The following is a 13,287-nucleotide window of genomic DNA, read 5'->3' as shown; positions in this document are numbered from 1 at the left end:
GGGACACAATAGCACAGACTTAGTGAAACAAAAAGGCATTTCTCCTGCCTCCACTGTGTCTCTTGTGGTGCCATTGTCTGATGCTAAGAACTCACATAATAACAAAAAACAATGCCCCTATGAAGGGGGGGGACTTGATTTGGCACCAGCAGTGGTGTTTTCCATGGGAATGGTGGTGGGGGCTGTGGCTGACTGTGGGAATAGTGCAAATCAGCACTTTTTTGTAGATTTTCTTCAAGCCATTGTTTATTTTGGCTTTGGTCAGATCCGTGGCCCAGCTTGAAGATTCCCACTGGGCTTTCTGAAGCTCACAGACCTATGAGAGATGAAACAGGGATAAATAAATAATTACAAAACACCCTACCCCCGCTCCGGCACTCATGTGTGGGGTGTGCCTATCTTGGTGGGTGTGTGTAGACATACATATGGGTCGCAGTAGTGCATATGTACACATTTGGTGTAGCCAGCAGAGTGAAAACTAAGGTTTTCTTCGGGCTTAGCTTTCTTCACTATCATCTTTCATTTGGGGCAAGGGAGATGGGTGCTGTTTCACACAAGTGCCAGTTTTTGCAAAATGGCATTAGATACAACTTGTTTGAAACTATATCTTCCTAAAGTCCTTAGATACTTATAGGCTTTTAAACATGAGTAACTCGGGTTACGGTCCCAACAGAAACAAAAAGTCAGCAGTTGTTCTGATAATGGAAGGTGAGTTTTTGTTTCACAGCTCTTAGAGGCTTCCATTCTATCCTAGCTAAAGGATGCAGAGATCAACCATGCAAAATTTGTCACAGGACAGAAAGTGTGTGTAGTATGATTATATTATGGTCCCAAATGTGAACACACTGCCTTTAAAATGCCAGTTCCTGATTGCTCTTGTCATAGCAGCAGGTTATTATATTCTAAAAGTACACACAAGACTTTCTTGAAGGTTCTGCGCATGAAGCTGCTCCTGAGCAGAGTGGCTGGGTTGCTCAACTGCAGGGGGCAGTACTCCATGTGCCTTCTATGTAAATGGTTCTCCTGCAGGAAAATTCTAGGTGGCCTTGCAAGGTGACAATATTTAGATGGGTCTGTTGCAGAGATGTTTTCCAACAAAGTGCAGAAGAATCTTGTTTCCTGCAGCTTGTCCCCCGTGCCCTCCCCCTTTAGATGCAAGTAAGGGACTCACGTTCTTATTTGGGTCTGGACTGAAAGAAAAAGATCTTACTATGGGCCAGGTAGTGTGCTAAGTGCAGACGTGATTTAATCAGCACAAGAACCTTATCAGAGTTTCATGGAAGGGGAAACAGGCCAAGAGTGGGTTAGGGAACTTGCCCAAACTCACACAGTCTGTGTGCTTCGGAGGTGGACTTGAACCCTTCTCTGTGACACTCCCTAATGGCCTTCAGCTATCCCTCTGACTCCCAGCTGTACCTCCCAAGCCTGGAGAGCATCCCTGGTTCATCTAGATCCTGACTGGGTGATAGCAGTCCAGTAAAAACAACAATGTCAACTGGGGTAGGAGTCTTCAGAGCCAAAAGGCGGAATTCAGCTGGGATGGGGGTGGGGGTGGGAGGGTCACGGGCTGCCATTTCTGCTAGTCCGTCAAAGAAAAGGGTGCCAGGTGCGGAGGCACCCCAGCGTGAGCTTTGCACAGCTGGACCAAGGCTGGGAAGAGGACTTGTGGAGCGAGATGCTTACATCTCCTCCCCCTTCCTGGAAAATAACTTTGCATTTGAAGGGAGAAAGAGTGAGTAAATCTGTAACTGGGATTTGGCGGCCTGGGGATTTCATTTGACCCCGTGAAGGCGCACGCCTCTGTGGCTGTCTGTGCGTAGGGGCGTGTGAATCGGGGGTGGGAAACTTCAGGTTACATGTGATGGTTTTTTTTTGTTTTTTTTTGTTTTTTTTTCCGGATTGGGCTTTTATTAAAAAAAAAAAAAAAAAAAAGGAAGAAGAAGTCATAGCTACCATTTAATGTGCGAGGCACTGTGCTGGACCATTTACGAGGTCTTATTTTTATGTGAAGACAAAACCCAGCTTACTAGTTTGTTTTTTATGCAGGTCCGCTCAGGGCATCGACTATTTTTTCCATTCGTGTTGAAATACAGTGCTCTGCTCTGAGGTAAGATTTGGGTAGAGGCGGGGAGGGTGCGGGGATGGGCCGAGGGCGGTCCCTGCCTCGCGAGTCTCCACCTTTTATTTTGACCGGTCCGCGGGCGACGGGCTCGCGCTAGGACCCAGGCGCCAGAGCGCCTCCGTCCGTCCTGTAGGTTCATTCAATCTCCCATACACACAGACCCACTGCGAGACCGACACACACTCACACACACTCACACACACAACTGCACGCAGCGAGGCTCGGGAAGTCAGGTCGCTCGCCTGCTCGCCTCGGCGCCCGCTCCGCTCCAGCCAGCCGGGGCTCCTCGGGGACCGGAGCTCGGCCGGGCAGCGCAGCCCCGAAGGAGGACGAGCTCGGCGGACCCCGGCTCCTCCATGGGCAAACGCGGGCGGCCGCGCAAGGAGGCGCGCTGCGAGGGCGCGGGGCTGGCCCCCGCCGCGCCCCCGGCCGTGGCCGCGCCCCAGCCCCCGGCCCAGCCCGAGGAGCCCGCGGGGGCCAAGCTCAGGTGCCCCTTCTCGGACATTTTCAACACCAGCGAGAACTCGATGGAGAAGCACATCAACACTTTTCTGCAGAACGTGCAGATTCTGCTCGAGGCCGCCAGCTACCTGGAGCAGATCGAGAAAGAAAACAAAAGTAAGTTTAGGGGCCCCGGCTCCTCCTCGGCGCCCGGCTCTTTCTTCCTCAACCACTTGGGCGACCCCTGTCGCCTGCTCGGCCCGCGTCCCCCTCCCCCCAACACACACATCCAGCCCTCGGCAGTAAAGCCGATGACACCGGAGAAAGGACACGCACGCACAAAGCTGCTAAAGATGTAACAAAGACGAGCGGGAGGGGGGGGCGAGGGGGGCCTGTCGGTGCGTCCGTCTGTCCGTCTCCCCGAGGCTGGGACGACCGCCGGGTGGACAAGCGGGGGAGTGTTGTTTGCTGACAACTGAGCCCAGAGCTCATCTCTTCGAGGTCGCCTTTCTTCCTCCCCCCCCCCCCCCCCGCGCCGGAGCCTTCTCGGGCAGACAAGTGTTGTTTTTCTGTTGCTCGTTCCTGGGTGGGGTGGGGATTAGAAGCCGAAAGTTGGAAATCGTAGGCAGAGCTCAGCGGTTCGAGAAAAAAAAAAAAAAAGAAAAAAAAAAAAAAAAAGCACACACAGAGACACACACGACAACAATAACAACAACCACAACAACCAAGCAGCCCTCCGCGGCGTGGGCTTGGGCTGGCCGGCTCGGCTGCGCTTCTCCCTCCTGTCTACTGTGCTTCTTCCTCCCCGCCCGCAGCGGGGCTCAGGCCGTCGCGTCCACGGACAAGTACCCCAGCACCTCCGTCGCCCTGGGGTGCCACCGCCCCCCCTCCCCCAAACAGGCCGGCTGGGCCAGGCAGCGCCAGCAGCTCGCCCCGGACTCGCCGTCCTGCGCCCGGGAAACTTGGCGAGGGGGACGCAGCTAAAAGGAAACTTTGGGATCTCGCAGGAAACAATAGTTGGGGAAGAAGGTGTGGGCTGTTGTGTGCGGTTTCTTTATTTTCCGGGAGACGACTTACGAGTGAGCGCGCCTGGCGAGGAAGGCAGACGCCTGCCTGGTGGATTTCTGCTGTCCTCCTCCTCCTCCTCCTCCTCCTCCTCCCCCGCCCCCCACCCCCCTCCGCCGATTCAGGTGGAGAGCAGGGCTGGGGGCGGGGGTGCTGGGAGCCCCACCCGGCCTGGCCTCCTTTTTTGTATTTGTTTCATTTTTGCCCCTGCCTGCTGGGTCCCCCGGTCCTCCCAGGCAGTCGACTCAGCGTCCTAACGGGGGCACGCGTGTGCGATGTCTCCAGCACGGTCCTCACAAATAAGAGCTGCGTGAACGGGGAAAGGGTCGAGGCAGATAAACCGATAGACTGGAGAGAACCAGGCTGTTTAATCTGTCCGAACAAGTAGGAAGATCAATGAGAAGAGAGAGGGGGTAAAAAAAAAAAAAAAAAAAAAAAAGGTCCGATTGCAACGTGTCAGATCTTGCAACCTCCTCCCCCCAAAACACAACAACAATCCTCAAACACAAAAACACCTTAGTTGACCAACACCCCAGGCCTCCAGGGTGAAAGGAACCGTGTGTTGCCGGCGCAATTGTGCAGCGGCTGAAGGCAAAACCAAGGATTTGTGTTGGGAGGACGGTTGTGTGTGTGTGTTCTTTTCTTTCTCTTCTCTCCTGTTTTCTCGGAGTGCCTGGGTTGCGAGAAAGGCGCATCGCTGGCGGTGTAGCCGAATCAGTTTGCGATTATTCATGGGGGGGGGGGGGAGGTGCATTCGTCAGGAGGGTAGTTTCTGAAAAGCCAGAGCTGCTGGGGAGCTGGGTGAAGACGTGGTTTTGTTTGGTGTGTTTGCTTTTGTTGGAGGGGGGAGGGGCGTGATTTCTTTGGCTACCCCTCACCCCCGTCCGGGGTTCTCCGGAGCCCGTCCCGTGGTGCCGACTCTGGGGGGGGGGGTGCACCAAAAGAGGGCACCTTGGCCGTGTGTGGCAAGCCCGGCCCCCTCTCCCTACCCCAGCATGGTGTGCTAAGGAGGCGGCTGGAGCTTCCACCGCGTCCCGCCCCCCCCCCCCCCCCGCGCACCCGCAGACAATCGCAGACCTCCGCCCCCCTTGCCGCCTCCCCCGAGCCGTCCCCCGCCGCCCTGGCCGTCGCCACCTCCTAGTTTACCCCGTGCCGGGGCTCCGGCGTGGCCACCAGTCACGTAAGCAGAGGGCCGGGCGCGCCGGGCCGGGCTACCCCGCGCGGGGCGGGCCGGCGGCGGGGAGCCGGGCGCCTGTGGCCGGGAAGCCGGGGGGCTTCCTCCCGGTGCCCTTCCCGAGCGGCCCGCGAGGGGGTCGGGAACCCACGCGCCCCAGCCAAAGTCAACTTCGCGTGCGTAATCAGCCCCTCGGCCCCGCTGCTCCCCCCTCCGGCCGGCTCCCCGCGGGAGTATTTTTAGCTCCCTTGCCTCTCTTTGCCGCCGCTGTTTGGCTCTGCATGACGTGATGCCAGCGGCCCCCAGATTTCCCCGAGAGCGTGGGGCGCTGCGCCTTGCCCGGCTTGGCTGCGGGGAGCTCGCCGGCTCCAGGCCCTCGCCCCCTCCCCAGCAGCTCTCGCAGGCGAGGGTGACCTCCAGCAAAGTACGGGCGACCAGCTCCGGGGCCCCTATTATGCCCCTTGCAACCGGTAGCGGCCCACGGGGGCTGCTTTACCCTCCCCACGTTCGCCCCCCCCGCCCCCCGCCGGGTCTCGGTTTCCTGGTACGGAAAACGGCGGGCCCTACATCTGCCTCATTTTATTGGGGGCGCTTCTTCGCGCTGGCGGCGCTGCCGTTGTTTTCTGCTTGCTGCACACAATGCCCGCGCGTCACGGCGGTCCGCGTGTGCACAGCAATAACGCGAGTTGGGGGGCGGGTCGTGCGTGCGCCGGGCTCGGGCACTGCGGGTCGCTCCGCGCGCGCGGGGCTTGTTTTGCTTCAGAGCCCCGCTTTCCGAAACGCTTACATCATTCGGTCGTTGGGGGAGGGAGGGGGACCTGGGCGTTCCGATAGGGCTCCGGCATTTCTCAGGTCCCTGGTTTTTGGAAGGAAGCAGGGATCCTAGTTGTTCAATTGTTATTATAATGAGAGGGGGCTCAAGCTTTGGTTTTTTGGGCAAGTTTTTTTTTTTTTTTTTTCCTTTTCTTTTTTAGGTCACTCCTGCAAAGGGCAGTGCTGGCCGGCTCAGGTGCACAACCTCCCCGCCTTCATTTCAGCCCGTTCCCCTGTAATCACTTGATCTCAGTTTCTCCGCCTCCTCCTCCTCCCCCTCCCAGCTAGAGACACATGGTTTCCACATGGAGACAAACTTCTTTCCTCTGACTGGACTTGACCTAGCTGCGTGGTTCAGCCTATCGCCGGCTGCGGCTCTCTCTGACGTCACGCGTTGCTGAGGCCAGAGCCTGGTGGGTGGGGCCAGGAGGCCAGCCAGGAAATCTCTGGGAGCCCTAGTGAGGCCAGCTGGTACGGTCCCTTCTTAAAGGGACGCTCTCCCCCCCCCCCCAGACGTGTGTCAGCCCTGATTCTCCATTTCGGGCTCTTGTGAGACCTTCCCAAAATGCACCACTAGACCCTGGTCACGAGTTCACACGTTTCGTTTTCACTGTTGTTTGCGAAGTACTTACTTGGCAGGAGCTTGCCGTATTTTCCATTGTTGCCAGAACTGCTTTTCATCGCCTCTTTGAGGTTTCCGTAGTAGGAGTGCTCCCCAAGCTGTGGCCACAGGGTTGAATTATTCCCAGTAGATTTGGTGAATCTCCTCAGGGGGAGGGTGTTCAAATTAAGTCCCCCACTATTGACTGTCTGCTCTGTGCAAGGCCAGGATTCCCAGGGATACGCAGGAACGTTTTCCTGACGCGCCAACTGATGGGAATCCTTAAGGATCTCACAGGTCTCCAGAAATATTCATCATGGAGGCGAGGACCGGTTATCACAAAATCAGAAGTTATATGTCAGTCACTTCTGGCATCATCTCCTATATCCATTTGAGGTCCAGTGAAGAGGTGGCGATTTAGAACTGACTAATAATGGGAAAAATCTTTACTTCCTGTTTTGGAAAGAGGTTAAGACTGAAAGGGAAAAAGAACCAGATTCACAGAAGAGCTGCTCAGTGGGCAAGTAGTAGCTTCTGTAACAGGTAACATCCAGAGGATAGAAATGGGGCTTCTCAGTATCTGGGGAGGATAGCTTTGGGGGGCAATGGTTAAGATAGAGATGAAGGGTTACAGGGGAATAGAAGGCAGGCACTGCTCCCTGGAGTGGATTATCTGCGTTTGAGGGTGAGGTGCTTTCCTAGGGGCATGGACAGGCCAAGGAGCAGCCTCTTCCTCTTGATGGAGGAAGCTGCTGCTCTGTGGTGTCATATGGCCCCACCCTGCCTTCCTCACTTAATCTCCCCTGCTCCCGTCCAGCAGGTCCTCCAGCAAGCATGCTAGGCAGTCATGCCTCTGTACTTGACTCAGACTCTTCCCTGCGTCTAGAATGGCTTCATTCTCTTACTCCTCTGGGGTTATCTGTATCTTACTCACCCTTCAAGACCTAGGTCAGTTCCTACCTCCCCTAGGAAGCCTCCTCTGGCTATTTCTTAATTCAGTGTACTTGAGAGAATGAAAGCTTTACGGTTACTCAGAGCAGAGCCCAGATTCCTCCTTTGCTGCTTACTGGCTTCATGACTTTGGGTACAAGTTACCTCACCTCTGAGGTTCCATTTCTTTTTTGTAAATTGAGGATAACAATAGAACCAGCCTCACATCATTGCTGAACAACTAATTGAGATGCTCCATTTAAACATCTAAAGTACCTGGAATAGGGGATCCCTGGGTGGCTCAGCGGGTTAGTGCCTGCCTTCGGCCCAGGCTGTGATCCGGGAGTCCCGGGATCGAGTCCCACATCTGGCTCCCTGCATGGAGCCTGCTTCTCCCTCTGCCTGTGTCTCTGCCTCTTTCTCTCTCTCTCTCTCTGTCTCTCTCATGAATAAATAAATAAAATAAAATCTTAAAAAAAAAGTACCTGGAATATAGTAGGTGCTCAATAAATAGCCTCTTCTCTGAGCTTCAATCATCAGTACCATGCAGACTTCTACTTGATTCCTGTGTATTAGCTTTATCCTCACAGGGAGATAATAGCATCCTAGGGGAAAAGATCACCTATAGTATTTCAGTATATGTCACCATTGCATAGAGTGCATCACTGGGCATATAGGAGATACTTAATATACATTGATTGGTTGAATTGGCTTTTACTGGCTATGACACAGCGATCAGGTTTGAAGGCTGGGGGGACACAATATAGACTTTCTGGGGACTTGGAGAAGAGTTGGAAATACTGATCTCTTCCAAGGAAAGAGGGTCTCCCGTAATCCACACAGACTGCCCCTGGGTTGTAAAGACCAGGGGCTTCAAAGAGATAGTAGGTCAGGCCTGGGTTGTTAAAAGTGCCCACTGTCATCCGCCGTGACCCTGGAAATGGATCAGTTACTAGCTTAGAGAGCAGGGTACTAGGGTGACTTTGCTAAAATGGAGGGCTTTGATGGCAACTAATGTTCAAGCAGGTCACATTTCTACACAGCAGGCATCTTTCAATTCATTCATTCATTCCACAGATATGTATTGAGCATCTACTATGTGCACTTGCTTTTTCCCTGAAAACTCTGTGGGTTGATTTACGGTGGGGGTAAACTGGGATATTTGGGTTTTGGGGCATTGTGTAAAGAACATTCTTAAATCAGGGTTTTTTTTTTTTTTAAGATTTTATTTATTTATTAGAGACACACAGAGAGAGAGAGAGAGAGGCAGAGACACAGGCAGAGGGGCAGAGGGAGAAGCAGTCTCCATGCAGGGAGCCCAACGTGGGACTCTATCACCCGTCTCCAGGTTCACGCCCTGGGCTGAAGGCGGTGCTAAACCGCTGAGCCACCCGGGCTGTCCAAATCAGGTTTTTATTTTCACTGCATCCTAAATTATGTTCTCAGATTCAACTTTTTTTCCCCTCCAGTTTTAATTATGATTTCTGCCCACTGCTAAATGCCAGAAGTAGACTTTGAAGATATTGTTGTGGCTTTCAGAGTCCCAGAGCTCCCAGGGACTGGGCACCCTGTGGAGGGGACCCAGGGGACCCTTAGAAAATTGGAGAAGTTGAATTAAGCCATTCCTGGTTTGGATGGGAAAAGGAGGTTCCATCAGCTCCAAGGCAAAACAACAGCTGCTCATCGACCTTCCTTTGCTGATAGAAACACTGTTCCATTGACACACCTAGAAATGGGGATTTTTATCTGAGGATGACTGGGCAAGAGTTTGGAGGGAAAACTGAAGAAAATAAAGAGAGTGCCAGCATGTTGCAGCAGCAACTAATTGCTTTACATAGTATCAGTACTGGCTACCATTTTTTGAGCACTGACTATATACCAAGTATGGGGTTAAATATGCATTATCTCTTCCAGTCTTCACAACAACCCCATGATGTGTGCAATTTTATTATCCCATTTTATGGAGGGGGTAACCAAGGTGCAGGGATGTTGAGTAACTTGCCCAAAGGTCATATGGTTTAGTAAGTGGCAGAGCTGAGTTCTGAACCTAGGCCTCTGATTCCAGTCTTAATGATACATGCATGTACACAATTTCCAGCCAAGGAATGAAGTCCAGAGAGGTAAAATGACTTGCTCAAGGTCACCCAGCACCCCAAAGCAGAGCTGGTATTTGAAACACTCTGTTGATTGTTCAAGGTCTTCCTGTACACACCCTGCTTAGAAAAGGCTTAGAAGTGAGGCCGAGGGCAGAAGAGCCAACCAGAGAGGTTTTTTTTTTTTTGTTTTTCAGACTTGTTCAACTCTTCTGGCCCTAACTCAAGTTTAGGCTCCTAGGAAACACCACCCCCTCCTGCTGCCTTTCCCAAGTCTGTCCTCTGGGCATATCAGAGGACTTGGGCTGTTGCTATGGTACTGGGGCCAACAGCAGGTTCATCAAAAGCCGGGTCTTTTGCCTTTAAAAAAAAGCCCGGCCCTGCAGAAACGAATTGGCCACAAAGATTTGCATCAGTCATTGTGGCTTGTTCTGTTTTAGATCCCCCCTGCCTCCTTACCCCATCCCCTCCTCCCTACCACCACCACTTTCTATAAATACAGTTGAATAAATATTGATTTAAACTGGGTTTCTGGAGGAGAAGCACATGGCTGCCCTGGCCTGGTCCTCACTTAGATACCACCAGTATGCCAGGCCTGACACCGAACCCCCTGACAGCTCTGGCTTCCAAATGACCCGTTTTGGGAAGGTGAGTTGTGGTTTTGTGGCTTTTGAGTTAAGAGAGAGAGAGAGAGAAGAAAAAGAAGTAAAGCAACAATCCAGCCAAGAAATAGGAATCTTCCTACAGAATGAAGAAAGCAGTTTTCAGGCAGATATTGGGGGGGGGGGTGTGTGCTGTGGTAGTTGTGGGGACGTATGGCAGGCAGGCCTTCTGAGCCATTCTCTTGCCTTTCTCATTCTTCCTTCCACTCCATTTGGGGTTTTGTTTTTAAACGAGGCAGGTAGTAAGACAGAGGGTCAGGACCAGAAGGAGCCCTAGAGGTCACAGAACATCCATCATCCTCACTGTATAGATGAGGAGGCTGAGGCCCAGAGAGGGACAGTGGCTTGCCCAAGATGACACAGCAGAGGCAGAACCAGATTCTTCTGGGGCTCTCACCTGGTGTGAGAATGGATAACAAGCAGAGCCCCAAATTGGGCTTTTGTTTTACAGGTCAGGTGCTTATAAAAGTCAGCAATTCTCAAACCTAGGGTGTGTCTGGTTATTGCAAAGGTCATTGCAACATTCTCAATAGTCTTTCAAAATGAAGCTAATTTGAATTTGCTATTTAGAAAAAAAAAATTTTCTTGTACACTGGGCCTGGGGAGCCCAAAGGCAGTGACAGTGACAGGATGGCTACCCAAAGGCAGTAGACAGTGACAGGATGGCTACCCAAGCCATATCTGAAGAGGAGAAATACAAGTCTTCCCAGAGGGGCCTCCTCTGGGAGTGGTGGGTGGAGCTCCCAGCTCACACTGGAGAAAAGCTTCAATTCCACAGGGATAGACACCTGCTCTCTGGCTCTTCTGCTACTAAGGGGAAGTAATTGTCTCTGGTATCATTGTCCCTGAGTGGCCTGGCTGGAGGTGTTAAAGCTGTCAACAGCTGACTTGATCTCTCTGGCCAAAAATAATGGGAGTTTGCTACCATCCTCCAGAGCTTGAGGCTTCTTCTTTGCTTCCTCATCTTGACAGAATTGTGCTAGGCCCCTTGCTTGTGAAACATTTTGAAAGTGCAGGTGACCCTGGCTTTGAGCAATCAATCTCCAGGAAATATATGTAAATACAATCCCCCTTTTAAAACATTTAGATTGGAGAACCTCTCTTTAAAAGGCCTTTGTGGCAAATCCTTTTATAATCTGTGGAATTATGTTGCTTGTTATGTTTTCCCTAAATTTGTTTTGTGAATTCTTCACTCATTCATTCATTCATTCATTCATTCGATATTTAAGGAGCACATACTGCTGCTTTATGTCAGGTACTATGCTAGGTCCTGGGGCTACAGTCCCTGCCCTCATGCATGGAGTCTGTACTCTATTCCAGTGCCAGGTTGTAGAAATTCCATTGTTTTAAAGTGAATCCCAAGAATATAGAAGTGCCTCTGGCCTGGACCTTTGTGTCTATGGTTCTAGCCATCATTACAGATGAAACAAAAATTTATCTTAGGCTTCCTAAAAGGAATAGTCCCTCCCCTCCCTGCACCCCCTACCCCTACCCCTGTGTTTAAAATCTTTTGTGTTTTGTATTTGTCCTTGTAATTTTTTACAGATCTTTCTTTTTTTTTCTGCCTGTGCTTAGGAAACTAAGTACCCTGTAAGCAGCCTTGTAAATAAACACATTCCACTCCCAGCTCTTTACAGATTGGGGCATTCTGTACTTGGAGGATGGTCCATACGAGTGTTCCTACCAAGTCCACTCTCCCATATAACATGCCCTTGGCCACATACCTCTTATATCCAACTGCAGCATCTGCTAAGGAAATTTAAACACAGCAAAATTAGAAAGATAAACATAGTGTCCTAGGGGAGATTGGGAAATTCAAACTAAAGCCAATAAAAAGGGATTTGGATTACCTACTATTTGAGATGTTTTACTCTTGTATCTTTATGGCCATTAGCAGGAATACTTGAGTAAAGATGATTTGAGACAATTTTAATACTGTTGTATTAAAATAGAAGGCATGTTTAGGATTGCTCTGTTTGTGGTCATGGGTTGCAGGTGGGGGTGGGGGGAGCTGGGGTGGCTTCTGTTTTTCTCTCTAAGCCCAGAACTGCTTTATGGTATCCCTGTGTTATCTGCCTCTTACCTCCACCACACCTGACCTCCCATACTATATTTCTTGACTCATAAAACTCTGAGTTCTTTGCATACAAGTTTCTTTCATTTCACCAGCTGTAAAATATAGCTCAATTCAACAGATAATTTCTAAAATCTTCCAGGAGCCAAGCCCCGTGCTTCATGCTTTCAAAGTGCAGGAGGTATGGTCTCCAGTTCCAGCTCATATTCCAGTACAAATGATAGACAAATAGAGACCAATAAATAATTCTTGCCTGTCTCCTAGGAGTCTAATACCTGACCGCAAGGGGACTGCTGACAAGTGCAATGTTGTCTCTGTTTTCCAAAGGAATAATGATAATGTCCCCTTTACTGAGCAGTTACTATGTACCAGCACCATGCTAAGTGCTCTATATTAAATCCTCACAAACGTCCAATAGCAGAGTGCTAGAATTATCTTCATTTGTAAACGAGGAAAGCCTCAGCCTTAGCAAGGCTGACTAACTTTCCTAAAGCCACTGCTAACATAGAGTGGAGCTGAGACTCCAATCTAGGTTTTTCTTTCTTCTTAGGAAAACTTAGGCCTCAAGGGGCAAGAGGCTAGAGATGGAATCTGGAACGTTTGAAGTCCAAGCTGAGGGTCCCCTTGGGGATGCCTCCCTGGGGTGACTTCCTTTCCTTTCCACTCATCCTAGGGCAGAGAGAAGGCAGCCAAAACCTTCCAGGACTCTTTGGGTATTGACACTAATGTCAGATAAGGGCCCTTCTTCCGAAGGGCAATGGTCTAGGGTGTTGCTATTTGTATGTGCAGTACTACCTGGCCCCTGGGGAACTCACCCAACCAGTAGGGCTCCTGTGGCTCTGCACACTAGGGTGTCAGGGGTGTGAATCCACACCCTATCAGGCTATACTAGGTTTCCTGAAGGCGTTCAAGTTCTAGGGCAACTGGTCTGGCCGCGCTTGGAGCCAAGGGCTTCTGCCAGAGAAGCCAGAGGGGAGAAGCATGTGTGAGCTGCAGAGATGAGCTATAGACCCTGGCTGCCACTGTGACAGTGTGGGCCAGCTGGTTCTGGTCAAGTGATCTCCTCAGTGGAGATCGAGGAAACAAGAGTGATCTTAAATATAACTGGGTTCACGTCTCTTACTTATTTAAAGCCTTTCAGTGGTTTCTTTCCTATCTCACCCTTACTGTTGAGAGTGAGTGTAGTCCTAGGATGGGCAGCCTTGGCATCTGCAATGGGACTCCCAGGCCCCACCCTAGACCTGCTGAATCTGAACCTGTAGTTTATCACAATTTCCAGGTGATGTGTGTGCTCATTAAAGTTTGAGAAGCT

At 51.2% G+C, this 13,287-nt stretch overlaps 1 protein-coding gene across 1 annotated transcript in view; it reads left to right on the top strand.

The window, feature by feature from the left end:
- Positions 1 to 2,270: 2,270 nt before the first annotated feature.
- Positions 2,271 to 13,287, top strand: part of MXI1 (MAX interactor 1, dimerization protein) — an 81,317-nt gene continuing 70,300 nt past the window's right edge. The window contains exon 1 of the mRNA XM_077877667.1: positions 2,271 to 2,740. Within this exon, the coding sequence (XP_077733793.1) occupies positions 2,479 to 2,740 (262 nt within the window). The 5' untranslated portion in view covers positions 2,271 to 2,478. The remainder of the gene's footprint in view (positions 2,741 to 13,287) is intronic.

The sequence above is a fragment of the Canis aureus genome, chromosome 29, assembly GCF_053574225.1.
Source record: "Canis aureus isolate CA01 chromosome 29, VMU_Caureus_v.1.0, whole genome shotgun sequence".
Classification (NCBI taxonomy): Eukaryota; Metazoa; Chordata; class Mammalia; order Carnivora; family Canidae; genus Canis; species Canis aureus.
The sequence above is the reverse complement of the archived record's forward strand: the minus strand, read 5'-3'. Positions and strand labels throughout refer to the sequence as shown.